At 54.2% G+C, this 17888-nt stretch overlaps 1 protein-coding gene across 1 annotated transcript in view; it reads left to right on the top strand.

The window, feature by feature from the left end:
- Positions 1 to 17888, top strand: part of TNRC18 (trinucleotide repeat containing 18) — an 86046-nt gene that overhangs the window by 43980 nt on the left and 24178 nt on the right. The window contains 4 exon segments of the mRNA XM_042922366.1: positions 959 to 1130; positions 2532 to 2892; positions 6085 to 6360; positions 11242 to 11490. Of these exon segments, the coding sequence (XP_042778300.1) occupies positions 959 to 1130; positions 2532 to 2892; positions 6085 to 6360; positions 11242 to 11490 (1058 nt within the window).

The following is a 17888-nucleotide window of genomic DNA, read 5'->3' as shown; positions in this document are numbered from 1 at the left end:
GACATCGGAGCAGGGCAGACAGTAGGTGGCCTGGTGCTTGGCTTGAGGAAGCAGAGGGGCCACAGGGTGCCCCTAAAAGGCGCAGGAGAGGCAGTGGATCGGCCACAGGGCTTGTCAGATCACCCCAAGCGTCCCCACGACTTGGATTTGTCCTCCTTGGATGTTCCTGTTTGAGGAGAGGATGGAAAGAGGAAGAAATCCCCTAAAACCAGCCAAAGGAGGGCAGGGAAGCAGTTCCTGAAACCACAGGGGCTGGGGCCGCCAGCACACAGCCACTGGTTAGGAGCACAGCCTCTGGAGGTGGGCGTCTGTTCCTACTTGTGAGTCCCAGCTCCATCCAGTGTTTGTTGTGACCTTGGGCTGGGTGTTAGCTTTTTGGAGCCTCAGTTTCCCCACGTGTAAAAACAGGATGTGGAACATTGTTTTGTGGCTCAAGTATCAAACACTAACACGGAACAGAACACGTAGTAAGCACCAAGTAAAAATTAGCTGCTGTTATTACTTGTGAGGGTTTAGCTTAAAGCAGGCAAGAGAAGCCTTCAACCTAGGACCGTGTCCCGACTGTCTTAATCCCAGGGGTGCAGGAGACCAGCCAGTGGCTCTTACTCCCCATCCAATCCTGGGGGATTTCTTGGACATTTCTGATCTTTACTCTTGGCATGTTTTGATAAGGTGTGTGTGTGAGTGTATGTGTGAAGAAGCACAAGAAAGAGGCCAGCAGAGGATACTGCCTTGGAGAAGTGTTTCTTCTTTCCGGTTAAACTCTCATTCTGCCCCACTCACAAATAGAATCCCAGCACCATAGTTTTACAGGATCCGTCTCCCCAGATTCGTCACTCTGCCATCACTGTCTGTGCTTCGACATCCAGAGCCCACCCTTCAGGGCCGTGAGGGCGGACCCCCAACCCTTGAGTCTTTCCTGGCCAGCGTGCTGACCAGCAGTGCCTCTGGGTTTCAGGCTGAGCAGCAAGCCCCTGCTGACGTCGGATGAGTACGAGCTTGGAGCAGGGATGAGGAAGAGACACAAGGGACCTGAGGAGGAACACGATGCCCTGGTTGGAACAGGGAAAGCTAGGGGCAGGAACCAGCCTTGGGACGAGCACGAAGCCTCGTCGGACTTCATGAGTCAGGTCAGTAACCCTGTGTTCCAGAGATGCTGCCATCTTAGAGTGGGAGGTCTGGAGGGTGTGCCAGAGTTCACGCTCCCTTTGCAGGTCTGTTGGCCCCGCCTGCTGCACAGACACTGTAGAAATGATTGTCTTAGTGCCAGAAGGACTGTCCTCTAGTCTTCCTTATTGCACAGAGGAGAAAATCCAGGCCCAGAGGAGGTCAGAGACTTAACCAGACTAGCGCAGCCTCAGGTAGAGCGGAGACGGAAAGCCACTCCCCCCCCCCCCCCCCCCCATGCATGCTCGGTGACCCTTTGCTGAAGCCAGGAAGAGAGATTGCAAGTTCTTAACCAGATAACACAGTTACTATTGTTTAACAGTGTAATTGTTCAACGAGCAGCTTCACCATTCTGTAGTTCTCAGAAGCAAGGGCTTGATCCCATCGTAATTTCCTTGTGAACTCTCCAGAGGTAATGGGGTGAGAGCCAGCTCCTTGATTTTTCTGATTTCTGCAGAGCATTGAAATCGGCCACTTAAGGCCCTTGTCTCTAAATACTAATGTACCTTGTCATCTTTCCCCATAAGGCCCCACGCAAGGGGCTGTATGTTGATTTGGCCATCAGAGCGAAATAACACACATAAGGGGGACTGCATCCAGGAGGAGGGAATAGAGCCAGTTTGTAGATCAGCATCCTTTATTCACAAATTGTGAAGGATACTTTTGTTGTTTAAATGGCCCTATCCCAACTATCCCCCGCCTTACAATAGGTTACCTGATTCAAGAAAAAAAGAGACAAAACGTTCAAATGAGGGGCATTAACGGCTTTGAAACTGCACATTTCCCTTTGACAATGAGTGACTACAGCAGACTTGGAACCAGGAATTTAATCTGTGAAATCTTGAGTCGTGCTTTCTGCTTCAGGCACCCAGGGCACGCTCATAGGGCGTTCTCTTGTCGGCTAGGCACATTTAGTTGGATGGGCTGCTTTAGGTGGGAATCCATGGTATGACCTGGGTTTTCCATCTCGGTTCCATGCCTCTGACCTAATCCAGCTGCCTTCTGCTCATGGGCTGTGCTGCCTGCTTGAAGGGCTTCCCTAGGAGGCACCAGACAGCGCCAGGCAAAGCCAGTGGAAATGCCAGTGTTCATGAGAACTGTAACCGCAGTAACAGCTCTGTGATAAAAGCTTTGTGGGCCTGATCTTGTTCATCTTCAGAAAAACCCCCAAGATGCCCATACATAATTATCGCCGATTTACAGAGCAGAAGAATTGAGGCTAAGAGGAGGTGAGCAGCTTGCTAGAAGCCACAGAGGCAGGAGGAAAGGACCGGAGCCCAGCTTCGGCACAGCCTGGGCACCGAAACACACGATCCTGTTTTGCCAAACGTCGTAACCCGTGACTCCCCAACTTCCCTCTCCAGCTAAAGATTAAAAAGAAGAAGATGGCCAGTGACCAGGAGCAACTGGCAAGCAAGCTGGACAAGGCCCTCTCCCTCACGAAGCAGGACAAGTTGAAGTCGCCCTTCAAGTTCTCGGACAGTTCTGGAGGGAAGTCCAAAGCGAGCGGGGGCTGCGGCAGGTACTTGACGCCCTATGACAGCCTGCTGGGCAAGGACCGGAAGGCGCTGGCCAAAGGCCTCAGCCTGTCTCTCAAAGCCTCCAGAGAAGGTAAACACAAAAGGGCCGCCAAAGCCAGGAAGATGGAGGTGGGCTTCAAGGCCAGAGGCCAGCCCAAGTCGGCCCACTCCCCGTTCGCCTCGGAAGTGAGCAGCTACTCCTACAGTAAGTAGCGGACGCCGCGCCGCCTCGGGGCATTTCCTCTCCTCAGTCTCCTCTGTCTGCATCTTGCGGGCGCTCGAACGTCTCCTGCTTTTGCGCGGGCTCCAGGCCGGAAGTGCGTGCGTGGGGTGGGGGGGGGGGGGGGTGGGTGCCTAAAGCAGAAGTGCCTGTGATTGGCGGGCGCCCGTGATTGGCGGGTGGGAGCGGAAGTCCGCCTGCCCTCGTGTACCGGCCTTCCGCTTGTTCGCTTGTTCGAGGGGAAGCCGTCTGTGTGGGAGGCTTTGCGCCACCGAGTTGGCGGCCGCTGGGCCTAGAGCGGTCGCTCGCGACGACCATAGAGAGGAGTCCGTCTCCCCTGCCCACAGGCGGCTTTCTGTCCTGGGGCCGGAGATTCAGAGGAACGGTGTCCGGTGTCCGTGGAGCGGGCGCCGTGCTGGTCGGCGCACCGAGGGCTGTGCGGGCCGTGTTTCACTTTGTTTCCGACCAAGACAGTCCTCCAGGTGGCTGCCCCGCGTCGTTCCCGAGGGTGGAGGCCGAGGCCGGGCGAGGTTGACCGCCAGGGGTGGGGAGTTGGCGGGGCCCGGATGGCTCGGCTCCCAGGACGGGAGCTGTGGAGCTTGGGAGCGCAGCCGCGGAGGGGCTGAGCGGTCTCGCACTGGCCCGGAGCCCGCCGCGTCGGAGTTCCTTACCTGGGCGGTGGGCCTGGGGCCTTGGGCCTTGGGCCTTGGGCCCGCCCGCCCGGCTCTCCAGGGGCCCCGGGGCCGCTGCGTGGTGCGTGTGTGGGCCGAGCCCCTAGTGCCCAGGACCGATGCGCACCAAGCGTGTGGCCGCCGCAGGAGAGCCAGGCGGGGCTTCGTGGCTCCTGGCAGTTGTCCGCGGGGTGCGTTTTGGGAGTCCCCAGGCTCCGACTGGGGTGGGCGGCTTTTTCCCTTGACGACTGCCTGGCTGTGTGTGTCTGGGCTTTTGATTGACTCTTCGTGGTCCATGAGGTGTCGGGAGGGCAGCGGTTGAACGTCACGTGCAAGAAAGCGGACACTTGTAATGTTATTAGAAAGTTTGTTTTCTTAAGGAAAGGAAATAAAGTTTTGTGGACATGGGGTTATCATCGTCTGCTTCCCATGGCTGTCCTGAACTTTAAGGGAGTTCACGTCAGTGAAGAACTTGACGGCGCGCGCATGCGTGTGCATACGTGTGTGTGTGTGTGTGTGTGTGTGTGTGTGTGTGTGTGTGTTTTAATGTCCGTGGTTTTGGTTGCTGTGGACTGAAGGGTCTCTAGGGCTGATGCAGAGACGCGTGTGAAGTAAACAGCGCCTTTGTGGCTTATGTGCCCAGGACATGCTTGATTGCGATAGCTTTGATGGCCCTCCGGTCGTGATGGGTATGATCCGAGCAGGAGTGCCCTGGCCCATGGCCACCATGAGCTCATACCAGAAACTCCTAGCTCTGGAGGAAGAGGGAAGAAGGGTTTTCCTCTGCTGTTTGTATCTCTGCTGGTTTTGGAACGATGGAGGGAGTGGGAAGCATTGCTGCGGCTCTTACGTTTCAAGGGTGAGTGGCCACTGGGTGTCGCCTGGCTGGTTGCCAGGGAAGAATCCTGTACCTTCCCACTTCTAGGTGGTTGGGGTACGTTTAGAGACCAGAGATCGGTTCAGCCTCTGAGATGTTTGGCGTGCTCTGAGCCAGTGAGTCCGCTGTGCGCACGTGTGTGCATGCGCAAAGCGATGTTCAGATTGCTAGTCTAGCTGTTGGGTCTGTGCCTAAATTCCATTGTCCAGGTGAGAAGTGAGTAAACGTTGCAACATACAGGTCTAAAGGTCTGACTCCAACTAGATGCTGGCTCTGATACGCGGCTGGATCTGGAGAGGGCCCTTGTTTGTATTTTTATGTTGGCTTTTCGCGGTTCTAGGTAAGCGAGAGTACACGGTCACAAAGAGGACAAGAGTGTTTTCTAGCACAGGGATGGCTGGCAGGAGATGGGAGGAGAGAACAGAACGTTCTTCTCTTTTTCGCTTTGGGGTTTTACAACTCTTGGGTTGTAGGGGTCGGGGACGTGCCTGGTGGGAAGCCGACTCGGTTGTCATCACCCACGAGTGGCTCTGGCCTGGGATGCGGCCTTGGGAACGATGGGCAGGGGCCTGGTGGGGCTTGTCTTTGTCCTAGCTCTGCCTGGAGTTTGGAGGCCATCCTGCCGTTGGGGTCTTGACGTGGAAAGCCCAGGTAGAGGAGGAGGCAGCCAGCGGACGCTGTGTCCCCCTTGCCTCCTGCACCCGACGCATATAGTTTTCTTGTGGATTTGCAAATGGCAGGTGCTGCCAGAGCTGTGTCTCTGTTAGTGTTCCTCTTGTTCCGAGTGGATTTGATCAGATCAAGGGGTTATAGTTTCTGGCTGCCGAGCCCTTTCTTCCAATGAATTCTTGGTTGGGATGGGCTTGGAAGGGGCCAGAGCTGTGCCTGCTTGACCGTGGCACTCCCCCTCCCCAAAGCTGGGGGATCCTCTCCCGGGAGAGCTTGGGAACCCTGACCTCACCTGCACGGTGAGGCCGGAGACAGGGAAGCCAGCAGCAGTGTGCTGGCAGCCCGGCCCTTCGATAGGAAAAAGTTGGGGGGAAGCCTTGAGTTGTCCCATCATTTGCCAGTTTCCTTGGTGCAACCGCTTTCACGATGGCCCATCTCGATGCGCCTTTGGGATGCTGCTGGGTGGGGAGTTGGGGTGCGCGTGCGTGATTGTCGTCGTGAGCCTGCCTGTGCCACCCTGTGCCGGGGCAAACGGGTATTCTGGGGGAGAAGAGCTTTACCGGGGCCCTTCCTTTCTTGGGCCTTGTCCCTCCCCGTGTCCCCACGTGCTGGGTGCAGTGACCTCCATGACCACGGGCGAGACCCTCACGAGTGTGGGGCTCCTGCCTCCCCCCAGGGCCCGGAAAGGGCTTGGCAGAAGTGGCTGTCTGGTGGGCGGGGCCGGCAGCGGCCAGCCCGGACAGGACAAGCTCTGTGATGCCTGTGGCTTGGAGGCCTCCCGGGCGAGAGGCGAGAGGTCCAGGCGGTGGGGCACGGCTTGTTCCGCAGCCAGTGGGCATTTGGACCTCTCTGCCCTAGCACGCGCCAGGGCCTTCTCGAAACCGCTAGTAGCGAGAGACGCCAGCCCTTCCCCGCCCAGCACCCCATGACTTACTGTGTCAAAAACTACTTTGACTGCAGATACGGACTCAGAGGAAGACGAAGGATTCCTGAAGGACGAGTGGTCTGCCCAAGGCCCGTCCAGCTCCAAACTGACGTCCTCCATCCTGTGTGGCATGGTGGCAAAGAACGGCAAGCCGGCCGGGGGCCCCAAGCTGAGCGAGCGGGGCCTGGCGGCCGCCCGGACTCTCAAACCCAAGCCGGCCGCCGGCAGGAAGCAGCCCTTTTGTTTGCTGCTTCGAGAGGTCGAGGCCCGATCCTCCTTCAGCGATTCCTCGGAGGACTCGTTTGACCAAGGTTACTAGCTCCAAACACAAAATACCTTCCGTGTTTCCTAGCGAGAGAGTGAGTGAGAGAGAGCGCGAGAGAGCGAGCGCGAGCGAGCGAGCACGCAGGAGATGGCAGGAGATGGCGGGCAGAGGTGGCCCGTCTGGGACGCCTCGGGAAGGGCGGCCGTCTTGGTTCTTGGCAGCGTAGCCTGCCGTATCCGCCTGAGTCTTTATTTTTGTTCTTACCTGTACCTGTATCATTGTGATAACGCCACGGCCTGGCTCTTTTTGAGCTTTTATATGGACTGTTTTTAGTCTCCACCCCTGTCCATTCTCCCCCTCTGCCCTCCTCCTCGCCTCCTCTGCCCCCTAGACCGCAGGCCTGGGTTGGGCGCTCTCGGGCGCGGACCCGGAGGAGGCCTCCGAGGGACATTTTGTAAATGGAATTCTGTCGTGTGGGCGTGTGACTTGATGTTTGTACCGCGATTTTGGTAATACCAAGCTTTATTAAACATACCGAGTTCATTTTTAACTAAACCCGTGTGCCTTGTCTCTCTTGCTGTGTCCTTACTAGACCGTTAGGTTGCTGCTCCCCCCATTTTGTCCCTCCTTCCCCTCCCCCCCGCCCCTCCCCCCCCCCCCCCCCCCCCCCCCACCAAGGGGCAGAGCTGGGGTGTGCAGTCTGCCGCTCTTTTCTATTGTTCAGATGTCCCCGGTAGCTCTTGGCATGCGTTTCATTCTTCAGACCGAAAGTCAGCTGCGTTCACCTCCAGCTTCATCTTTCTTCCTTTTTTTAATTTTTATTTTTTTTAGCTGCTCGTTTGTTTTTTTTATTTTCTTAAAGCTCTGTTCCTGTGTAACAGCGGTTTAAAAATACGAACACTCGTTTCCTAACACATATTTCTGTTTTAAAGGGCATGTAGGCAGTGCAGGGTCAAGACCATTTGCTGCCCCGAGTTTTGTTGTGAGATGTGAAAGCGTGGGCCTCATTGCCGTGTTGAGCGGCGGGGCACAGGCTTCGCCGAGAGCACTGGCCTAGGAGCCCACAGGCCTGGTCTGCTGGCACCCCGGCCCAGCCCGGGGAACCTCATTCGCCTCACTTGTGAAGAGAGGGTGGGGTTCAGTGACCCCTGCGAACACCCTGGCTCTGACTTTGCCCGGGTTAGGTGCGTCCCAGGGGCGGCGGGGGAGCCAGAGGATCCCTAAGTGTTTCCTCACCCTACTTTAGCATTTGCTTCAGGGTGGACCCCCCCTTCAGGGATTCCCAGAGCCCGGACCCCACGCTCCCTGAGTGAGGCCCAGACACGTAGAGGCCAACCTGGACGGGAACTGGCTTGGGCCCTGGGGCTGGACTCTACCCTGATTTCGTTCCTGGTCCGCCTTCTCCCTGCCCACACCCCTCGTCCTGATTGGCCCACATCCATTTTGGGTGACCAGGAGACGGCACAGCAGGGGGCCAGGTGCCCTTGGGACTCTCCTGTGCTGCTGCCCTCAGTCTGGGCCTCTGGGGGGGAGGCCACTAACCGACCAGCCAGCCTCCTTTGCCGGGCCTCCCTCAGCCCTGGCCTCTGCAGACCAGTCTGGCTGGTTCATCATTCCCTGACCCCTTCCTTTCCTCCCCGGGCTCCTCCCCTTTAAAGCCAAAGTTCCAGCTTCCATGTTTTTAAGCTCTCCTGCCCCAGCTCAGATCCTGTAGAGAAGCAGGCAGCCCCTCCCGCTCTGATCTCTTCGCAAGGGGCCATTGGCCCAGAGTGGGCAGAGGGAGCCAGGGGCCCTCAGACCAGGCCGGATGCAGCCGTGGAGAGAGCCCAGATAGGGGGAGGGGAGGGGCCTTGCTGCGCACACCAGCTGGCGAGGTCTTGACAGGGATATTTGGGTAATAGGGACTTCTGACATCCGGTACTAAAACACCTGACTGCTTGGCTTTCTAGTGTCTGCTCTCTCCTCCCAGCAGCTTGACCATACCTTCACCCTTGATCCCTACCCATGATGCTTTGAATGTCTGTTTTGGTCTCTTGCATTTGCTCTCACGCTGCACTCTGGACGCAAAGCGAAGGCTGGGAGTAGGGCAGACGGCGCAGCGGGTCACTGAGCTTGGGTGCGAGCCTGGCTCGTTGCTCCGTAGGTAGGCAAAACCCTTTTCTTTGTGTCCCCTCTGCACCCCCCCTCCTCGGGGTTTGCCCCCATCGGCTATGGCAGCAGCGGATTGCTTTGGCATTTATCAATCGGGTTTTGGAAACTGAACCAAGTTAACAACAGACAACCCCACTGTACTGAGCCAAGAGATTTTTGTTGGTGGTGTTTTTTGTTTCTTTTTATAAAAGTTTTTCTCTATTTGCTTGGGCTTCTTTGTTGGGACTTTTTCTACCCTCTGCCCTTGGCAAGCCCTGTGACCTCAGGTGTGGACAGCTCTAGAAAGGCTTTCTTGGTCCGGAGACCCCCTCTACTCCCCCTGCCCCGCAGACCCCAGCCTGAGTAGACTGGCCGCCATGGGAAATAGCCAGTGGGGGCTTGTCACGCTCCCAGCAGCCGGAGGTGGGGAGCGTCTCGGGAGACCAAGATCCTCTGTGTCTCCGCTTTGGGGGAAGCACGCCCTGGTTTTGACTTTTCCCTTCCAAGCACTCTCCCGTCTCAGGGTGCTGGGATTGGGCTGCTGCTGGCCGACTGGTGTCCAACATAGACATCCTGGGCATCCGGAAACCCAGAGCCAGCCCTCCCCCACCGGACGTTGCCGATGGGGACTCCTGGATGGGAGAGAGTTCTGGAGTCTCCACACCTGAGCAGCCAGGGGAGGCCTTCTCTACAAGGGAAAACCGGCCACACGTCTGACCCCGTGCCCCCACCCCGGCCAGCCCCCCGCCCGCCACCCTGCTCAAATTGGCCCACCCCAGGGAGGCCCGCTGTGGGGGACCCAGGCGCTGTCGAAAGTCTGCCTACACTTAGCCTGCTTTGCCGCTGTGGCCCGCTGGGGCGGAGACAGAACCATGTGATGTCTGCAATGTGAATGGACCGCAAGTGCGCACTGCCTGCCTGCTTGCCCCGCTGGCCTCCATCCTGCTTCATCCATTGCTCCGGGGGGCCGGGTCTCCTCCTCCTGCTCCTCCTCCTCCTCCCCCCTCCTCCTCCTCTCTCCCTCCTCCCCCTCCTCCTCCTCCTCCTAACAAACCTCTGTCTCTGCCTCCTGCCTTTCTCAACTCCCTTCAGGGATTCCTTGAGCTCATCTCCACCTTCCTCACCGAGGGGTCGCTCGGCACAGACCGAGGCTCCCTCGGTTAAGGGTTAGACAGAGCCCCTGCCTCCATTGGCGCACCCAGGGCCGCCACTTTGGGCTGTTAGTTGCACGCAAGCAGGCAGGTGGCTTGGGGCGTGGTGGGAGAACGTGGACTTGGCCAGCTGTCTCTGTCCCTCTCCATCCCCTGAGCGCAGGTGCTTCCCAAGGTAGAGTAGGGGGGATCTGGGCCACCTCCGTATTTCCCTTCCCCCTTCCTGCTGCAGAGGGGCACCTCCAGCCTCGCCTGGCCCTGCCCTTGGTCAGCAGCCCCCAGAGCCACCTTCACACTCCCAGCAGTCTGGGCAGACCCCACCCTTGGGCAGACGTCCCTTGGGCATCTCGTGGGCAGTTGGCTTCTGATGCTCTCGTGCCTGCCTGCCCTTGTGGTGTCAGCCTGTCTCTTGGGGAAGGTCGGAAGCAAGCTCATTACCTGCCTACAGTCTCTTGGAGGGCTTGGTTCATGTGCAGGGAGCACTGCCTTTCCTGCCCCTGCCTGCCAGCCTGCCACCTGCCCCGCCTTTGTTCCCGTGGCCCGAGCTGGGCTCAGGGCTGCAGGTTCCCAGGCGGGAGGCCGGTTCCCATGGAGAAGTACATCTCTGTTCACCAGCTGGAGACACAGGCTGAAGCTCCTTTAGATTCTTTCCAGGAGATTCTGGGTGGCAAGACAGCCAGGCAGCCCTGGGTTTGAGTCCTGCCTGAGCACTTGGCCGCACCGAGTCTCCGTCTCCTGGTGTAGAGTGGGCTGACCTGGGTGCTTCTCCCTTCCCGGCTCCCCATGGGTCGTGAGGCATAGCCAGCTTGTGGCTCCCTTGGCCTTGGGGACAGTGGCTTCTTTCTGCTCAACAGGCTTGCCCTGTTTGTTTGATGCTTGTTGAGCCTGCGAAATGCTTTCTCCTACATATTGGGAGCCTCCCCTTACCTGGGGGAGGGGGGGCGCTGGGGAGACCATCCCTTGCCAGATGAGACAATAGGTGCCCACGGAGGGCTGAGATTTGCCCCAGGCTTCTTGGCTCAGGGGGATCCTTGGAAGTCAAGTTTGGATCCCAGCATCTGCTCAGGGCTACAACCCAGGGGGTTTCCACTCCCCCAAGAGGAGATCAAACTCCACGTTCTCACCACCAGCCCCAGACCCCCAAGCGCCTGAGTCCCCAGGGCCCTCTCCCGCCTCCTTTCTGTCCCTCCCTGGCCTCCTCTTTCCTTCTCTCCTGCCTCTTTCCTCAGCCTCCATGTTGTATGTCGGGGCGTGTGTGTGTGTGTGTGTGTGTGTGTGTGTGTGTGTGTGCGCGCGCGTGCGTGAGACGGTGGAGAGAGCTGTCTCCAGTCCTTGTCCGTGTGTCTGTCCCCCTCCCCACAGCACAGGTGCATGTGGTGTTCCCCTTACAGAAACCCTCTGATTCCCAAGGCCGCTGCCCACCTCTGGGCTGTCCGGGATGCCCATGTCTTGGGCTTGCTGTGATGGGGTCACTGGGCCATCGGGGGGACTTGTGGGCTGGTATTGGACCACCCCCGGCCGGTGAGGAGTGAGGAGCTAGGCTGGAGCTGTGGCATCCCTCGCTGGTGCCCCGGCCGAGCAGGGGCGGTGGGGGGTGGTACCCACCCGGGCCAAGGCTCTGACTCGCCCCCTGTTTTCTGCACCAGATGAGAGCTCCGAGGAGGAGGACGAGGAGGATGAGCTGGAGGAGGAGGAGGACGAGGCTGCCGGCGGCTATAGGCTGGGGCCCCGGGAACGGGCCCTGTCGCCAGGCCTGGAGGAGAGTGGGCTGGGCCTGCTGGCCCGCTTTGCGGCCAGTGCCCTCCCCAGCCCCACAGTGGGGCCGTCCCTCTCGGTGGTGCAGCTGGAGGCCAAGCAGAAGGCCCGGAAGAAGGAAGAGCGGCAGAACCTGATGGGTAAGTACCGGCAGGTGGACTTGGAGGGACGCCGCTGCCCCGTCCTTCGGACAGGAAACCAAGGCTCGGGGGAGGCTAGAAGCAGAGCTGGGGGCCAGTGGAGCCCTGCCTCGTGGGCCCCCATCCTGAGCAGAGTGGTCCTGGTGACGTGGGCCCGGCCCGCCCCAGGAGGGGTCGCCAGAGCTCTGCAGGTGACCTTCATTGTATGTGCACCTGACGGACGTATGTAGCCTGGCCCCGTCCGCTTCAGGCGTCCGGGGACGGGCCGTTCCGGGAAGCACAGAGGCCTCAGATCTGCTCCCTGGGGGGCTGGAGCAGCCCAGGGGAGGCTACTCCAGGTAGGTGACACCCAGGCTGAAGCACGACAGAGAGGAGGCACTAGGCTAAGTGTCATAGGAGAAACACAGGTACAGGTAGAGGCACAGGCCGGCCACGCAGAGGTTTGGAGGAAGAGGAAGCCCCTTCTGTCTGGGCATTAGAGGCGGTTCAGTCGGCGAGATGGCCACGCAGCCTGGGGTGGGGGCCCGGAGTAGGTCATCCCTAGGGGGTTGCCGGGCGCCGTGTGCCTGTTAGCCGGGCTCACCGTCCAGCTGCCCAGGCGGGCACATGGAGACGGCCGGGAGCTCCGGCCGGAGGCGAGGCCTTGTCCTGGGCCCACTTCTTCTTCTCTGCTTGTCTGGTCGTAGCTGTGCCTTCTTGGGACAAACAGGGGACCTTCTCCTGGGCCCACCTCCTTTCCCACTAGGCCAAGTATCCCCACACGGACCTGGCTTACCTGCGTCCGGGGCGTTGGAGACTGAGATGGTCCCACGTGTGTGTGCTGACCTGGGCTTGGCCCGCCCTCCCGGTCCCTCTCTGGGTCTCGGAGGTCCACGGGAGTCCCTCCTGGCAGGGGCCGGGACAGGGAACATGGGCACAGTACTGCTACCCTGCTCTCCCCCCAGGTCTCCCCCAGCTGCCCCTGGCTTCATTTCTTGCAGGCTCCAGGACAAAGGCTCATTCCTGCGGCCTGTACCGCCCCCTGGGACCCCATCTCTGGGGCAGCCTCGCAGTCTCCTTCCTCCTCCTTCTCACTCCCTCTCACCCCACGTCCTGCCGTTGTTCCCTGGGAACTTAGGGCCTGGTTCCCCCGGACAGTGGCGCTGGCCTCCCTTCGGGCTTGCCTTGCTCAGGTTTTCTTTATGGTGAAGCAGCTGGAGGGCTTTTCCTCAAAGGTCGCACTTGACCAGACCGCTTCTCTGCTGAGAACCTCTCACTGGTCCCCCATTGCCCTCTGGTCACATTCTACCTATCTGCTCCCCCACCCTCAGGCTGTGGCTGCTCAGACACCCATCATCCTGTCCACAGCCCCCAGCCTCACCCCCAAACGCACCAGCCATCCTGGAACCTGCAGGCTTCTGCATTTCACCCAGGTTGTCAAATGTAGTGGCAGAGTTCACATCATCCACCCGCCGCCCCCACCCCATTTTTTTTTTTTTTTAAACTCTGAGGGGTCTGTAGTGATGTTTTCTTCTTCATTGCTGATACAAATGACTTATTTCTGCTCTATTTCTGGGTCAGTGTGGCCAGAAGTTCTCAATTTTATTAATTTCTGCCCTTTATTTCCTTCCTTCCTGTTCACTCTTGGTATAATTGCCAACCACTTCCTATTTTTTAAGGTGCAAGCTTAGGTTATCAACTTGGGACCTTCTTTTTTTTTTTGTGGAGACTTGTAAAGCTCTCTCTCAACACTGTTTTAGCTGCATCTCATGCATTTTATGTTGTCCTGTTTTTAGTATGACTCAGTTCAACACATTTCTTTTTTTGTTAATTTTATTTTTTTAAATTTACACGCAAATTAGTTGGCATTTAGCGCAACAATGATTTCAGGAGTAGATTCCTTAAAGCCCCTTACCCAGTTGGCCCATCCCCACTCCCACAGCCCCTCCAGGAACCCTCAGTTTGTTCTCCATATTTATGAGTCTCTTCTGTTTTGTCCCCTCCCTGGTTTTATATTATTTTTGCTTCCCTGCCCGTATGTTCATCTGTTCTGTGTCTTAAAGTCCTCATATGAGTGAAGTCATATGATTTTTGTCTTTCTCTGACTGACTGATTTCACTTAGCATAATACCCTCTGGTTCCATCCACGTAGCTGCAAATGGCAAGATTTCATTCTTTTTGATGGCCGAGTAATACTCCATTGTATATATAGACCACATCTTCTTTATCCATTCATCCATCGATGGACATTTGGGCTCTTTCCATCCTTTGGCTATTGTTGATAGTGCTGCTGTAAACATCGGGGTGCATGTGCCCTTTTGAAACAGCACACCTGTATCCCTTGGATAAATACCAAGTAGTACAATTGCTGGGTCATAGGGTAGTTCTGTTTTTAGTTCTTTTGAGGAACCTCCATGCAGTTTTTCCAGTTTGCATTCCCACCAGCAGTCAAAAGAGATCCTCTCTCTCCATATCCTCGCCAACATCTGTTGTTGCCTGAGTTGTTCATATTAGCCATTCTGACAGGTGTGAGGTGGTATCTCATTGTGGTTTTGACTTGTATTTCCCTGATGATGAGTGATGTTGAGCAGTTTTTCACGTGTCAGTTGGCCATCTGGATGTTTTCCTTGGAGAAGTGTCTATTCATGTCTTTTGCCCATTTCTTCACTGGATTATTTGTTTTTTGGGTGTTGAGCTTGGTAAGTTCTTTATAGATTTTGGATACTAACCCTTTATCTGATATGTCGTTTGCAAATATCTTCTCCTTTTAGTTTTGCTGATTGTTTCTTCAGCTCTGCAGAAGATTTTTATTTTGATGAGGTCCCAATAGTTCATTTTTACTTTTGTTTCCCTTGCCTCTGGAGACGTGTTGAGTAAGAAGTTGCTGTGGCCAAGGGCAAAGAGGTTTTTGCCTGCTTTCTCCTCGAGGGTTCTGATGGCTTCCTGTCTTACATTGAGGTCTTTCACCCACTTTGAGTTTATTTTTTGTGTCTGCTGTAAGAAAGTGGCCCAGGCTCATTCTTCTGCATGTCGCTGTCCAGTTTTCCCAGCACCACTTGCTGAAGAGACTGTCTTTCTTCCATTGGATATTCCTTCCTGCTTTGTCAAAGACCAGTTGGCCATACGTTTGTGGGTCCATTTCTGGGTTCTCTGTTCTGTTCCACTGGTCTCAGTGTCTGTTTTTGTGCCAAGTTCAACACTTTTCTTAATTTATCTTGTGATTTCTACTTTTATCCAATGATTATTTACAAGTATTATTTATTTTCCAAATATGGTGGGCATTACCTTGTTATTTACTTGTTACTGGTTTCTAACATAATTCCATCTTGGTCAGAAAGAGTACTCTATATAATTTCAATCTTTATTGTTTGTTTATTTATCTTTTGAGAGAGAGAGAGAGAGAGAGAGAGAGCGCACGCGCGTGTGTGTGAGCACAAGCAGGGGAGGGGCAGAGAGAGAGGGAGACACAGAATCCGAAGCAGGCTCCAGGCTCTGAGCTGTCAGCACAGAGCCCGATGCAAGGCTCGAACTCACAAACTGGGAGATCATGACGTGAGCCAAAGTCGGAGGCCCAAGCAACTGAGCCACCCAGGCGCCCCTATAATTTCAATCTTTTAAAATTTGAGGATATATGGTGTTTCCTAGTAAATGTACTGTGTGCACTTAAAGAATGTGATTCTGGCATCATTATACACAGTGTTCTGTAAGTCATTCCGTTCTATCAGGCAAGTCAATGTGATTGAAAGTATTAAGATCTTGTGTGTCTTTACTAGTTGTCTAGTTTTATCAGTTGCATACAGATACATGTAAAACCTCCGGCTATGGATTGCAGGATTTTCTTTCTCCTTATAATTTAACTCTGCGTTTGCTTCATGTATTTGAAGCTCTGTTATTTGGTGCATATGTACATTTATGAGTTCCTGTTTTTCTCTTAAAGTGATCCTTTTATTATTACCAAGTGTTCTCTTAATGTATTTTGTTTTGAAATCCCTCTTACCTGATATTAAACTGTCACTACCCTTTTTTTTTTCATTTTGAGAGAGAGAGAGCACACCCATGAGTGTGTGCAGAGGATGGGAGGGCAGAGGAAGAGGGAGAGAAAGAGGGAGAATCTTAAGCAGGCTGCACGCCCATCGTGGAACCAGATGTGGGTGGGGCTTGGTTCTATCTCATGACCATGAGATCAAGACCTGAGCCGATATCAAGAGTCGGATGCTTAACCTACTGAGCCACCCAGGCGCCCCACACTCCACCTTTGTTAATGCTTCCTCTTTGCGTGGTATGTCTTTTTCCACTCATTTAGTCATTTTACCTTTGTCTTAATATGTAAAGTCTCTTTTAGACAGCTTATAGTTGGGTCCTTTTCAATCTGTTTTGTAATCTCTGTCTTTTCATTGGAGAGCTTAATTTTTTAACATCTAATGTAATTATTGACATGCTCAGGTTTGAATCTACCCTTAAATCACAACTTTGTGGAGCTATAATTCACATCACATAAAATTCATCCTTTATTTTTTTTTTATAATTTTTTTTTTAACGTTTATTTATTTTTGAGACAGAGAGAGACAGAGCATGAACGGGGGAGGGTCAGAGAGAGAGGGAGACACAGAATCCGAAACAGGCTCCAGGCTCGGAGCTGTCAGCACAGAGCTCGACGCGGGGCTCGAACTCACGGACCGCGAGATCATGACCTGAGCCGACGTCGGATGCTCAACCGACTGAGCCACCCAGGCGCCCCTAAAGTTCATCCTTTAAAGTGTACAGTTTGATGGGTTTTTTTGTATTCACAGAGCTGTGCAACCATTATCACTGTCTAATTTCAGAACATTTTTATCCCCCCGTCCCCGACAAGAAACCCTATACCTATTCATATCACTCCCCCTATTCCCTGAACCACTATTCTCTGCCTTCTATGGATTTCTCTATCCTGGACATTTCATATAAATGAAATCATACCATATGTGGCTTTTCGTATCTGGCTGCTTTCAGTTGGTGTAATTGTCTGAAGGTTCATCCATGGTATATGTCAGCACTTACTACTTTTTTTTTTTTTTTTTTTTTTTAGAGCAGTTTTAAGTTCGTAGCAAAATTGAGAGGAAGGTACAGAGATATCCTCTATACGTGCTATGCACCCCCCACCCCCGCCCCACGCACAGCCTCCCCCCCATCATCGGCATTCCCCACCAAAGTGGTGCATTTGTTACCATTGATGAACCTACACGGACCCATCACTGTCACCCAGAATTCATAGTTTACATTAGGATTCACTCCTGGTGTTGTACATTCTGTGGGTTTGGGCACATGTGTAATGGTGTAAAAACACCATTAGAGTGTCATGCAGAGTAGTTTCACTGCCTAAAAATCCTCTGGATTCATGCCTCTCCTCCCCTCGCACCCTGGCAATCCCTGACACTCTTAATGTCTGCACAGTTTTGCCTTCTCTAGAATGTCACATACTATGCACTTAAAGGTGTCTCCGTGTCTTTTCATGACTTGACAGCTTGTTTCTTTTTAGCTTTTACCTTTGAATAATATTCCATTGTCTGGACGGGCCACCGTTTATTTATTCATTCACCTGTTCAAGGACATCTTGGTGGCCTCCAGGGTTTGGCGCTTTTGACTAAAGCTGCTGTAATCATCTGTGTGTAGTTTTGTGTGTGTGGACGCAAGTTTTTAACCCCTTTGGGTAAATACCAAGGAGCGTGATTGCTGGATCGTATGGCAGGAACACGTTCGGTTTTGTAAGACATTGCCGGAATGTCTTACAAAGTGGCTGTGCCGTTTTGCCTTCCCAGCAGCGGTGAACAGGATTTGTCAACCTTGCCAGCATTTAGCGTTAGTGTTTTGGATTTTGGACATTCTAATAGGTGTGTAGTGGTATTTTGTTGTTTTAATTTGCATTCCTAGTGACATGAGGTAGAACATCTTTTCGAATGCTTCTTTGCCATCTCTGTATCTTTGGTGACATGTCTATTCCAATTTTTGACCCATTTTTTAAATCGGGGTCTTTTCTTAGTGTTGAATTTTAAGAGTTCTTTATCTGTTTTGGAGAACGGACCTTTATCCGGTGTGTCTTTTGCAGAAATTTTCTCCTAGTCTCTGGCTTGTCTTTTCATTCTCTTTATGGTGTCTTTCACAAACCAGAAATTTCTACTTTTAGGGAAGCCCAGCTTTTGTGGATTGTCCTTTGGGTGTCGTATCTGAAAATTCACTGCCAAACCCAGGGTCATCTGGATTTCTCTTACCTTTTCTTTTAGGGGTTTTTGAGTTTTGCATTTTACATTTAGTCCTGTGATCCATTTTGGGTTAATTTTTGTAAAGACGTTAGTTCTGTGTCTAGGTTCACTTTTTTGCGTGTGGATCTCCAGTGGTTCCCATACCATTTGTTGAAAGAGCATCTCCTTTCTCCATTGTATTGC

This window comes from Panthera leo, chromosome E3 (assembly GCF_018350215.1).
Source record: "Panthera leo isolate Ple1 chromosome E3, P.leo_Ple1_pat1.1, whole genome shotgun sequence".
Classification (NCBI taxonomy): Eukaryota; Metazoa; Chordata; class Mammalia; order Carnivora; family Felidae; genus Panthera; species Panthera leo.
This window is presented reverse-complemented; position numbering and strand designations above follow the sequence as displayed.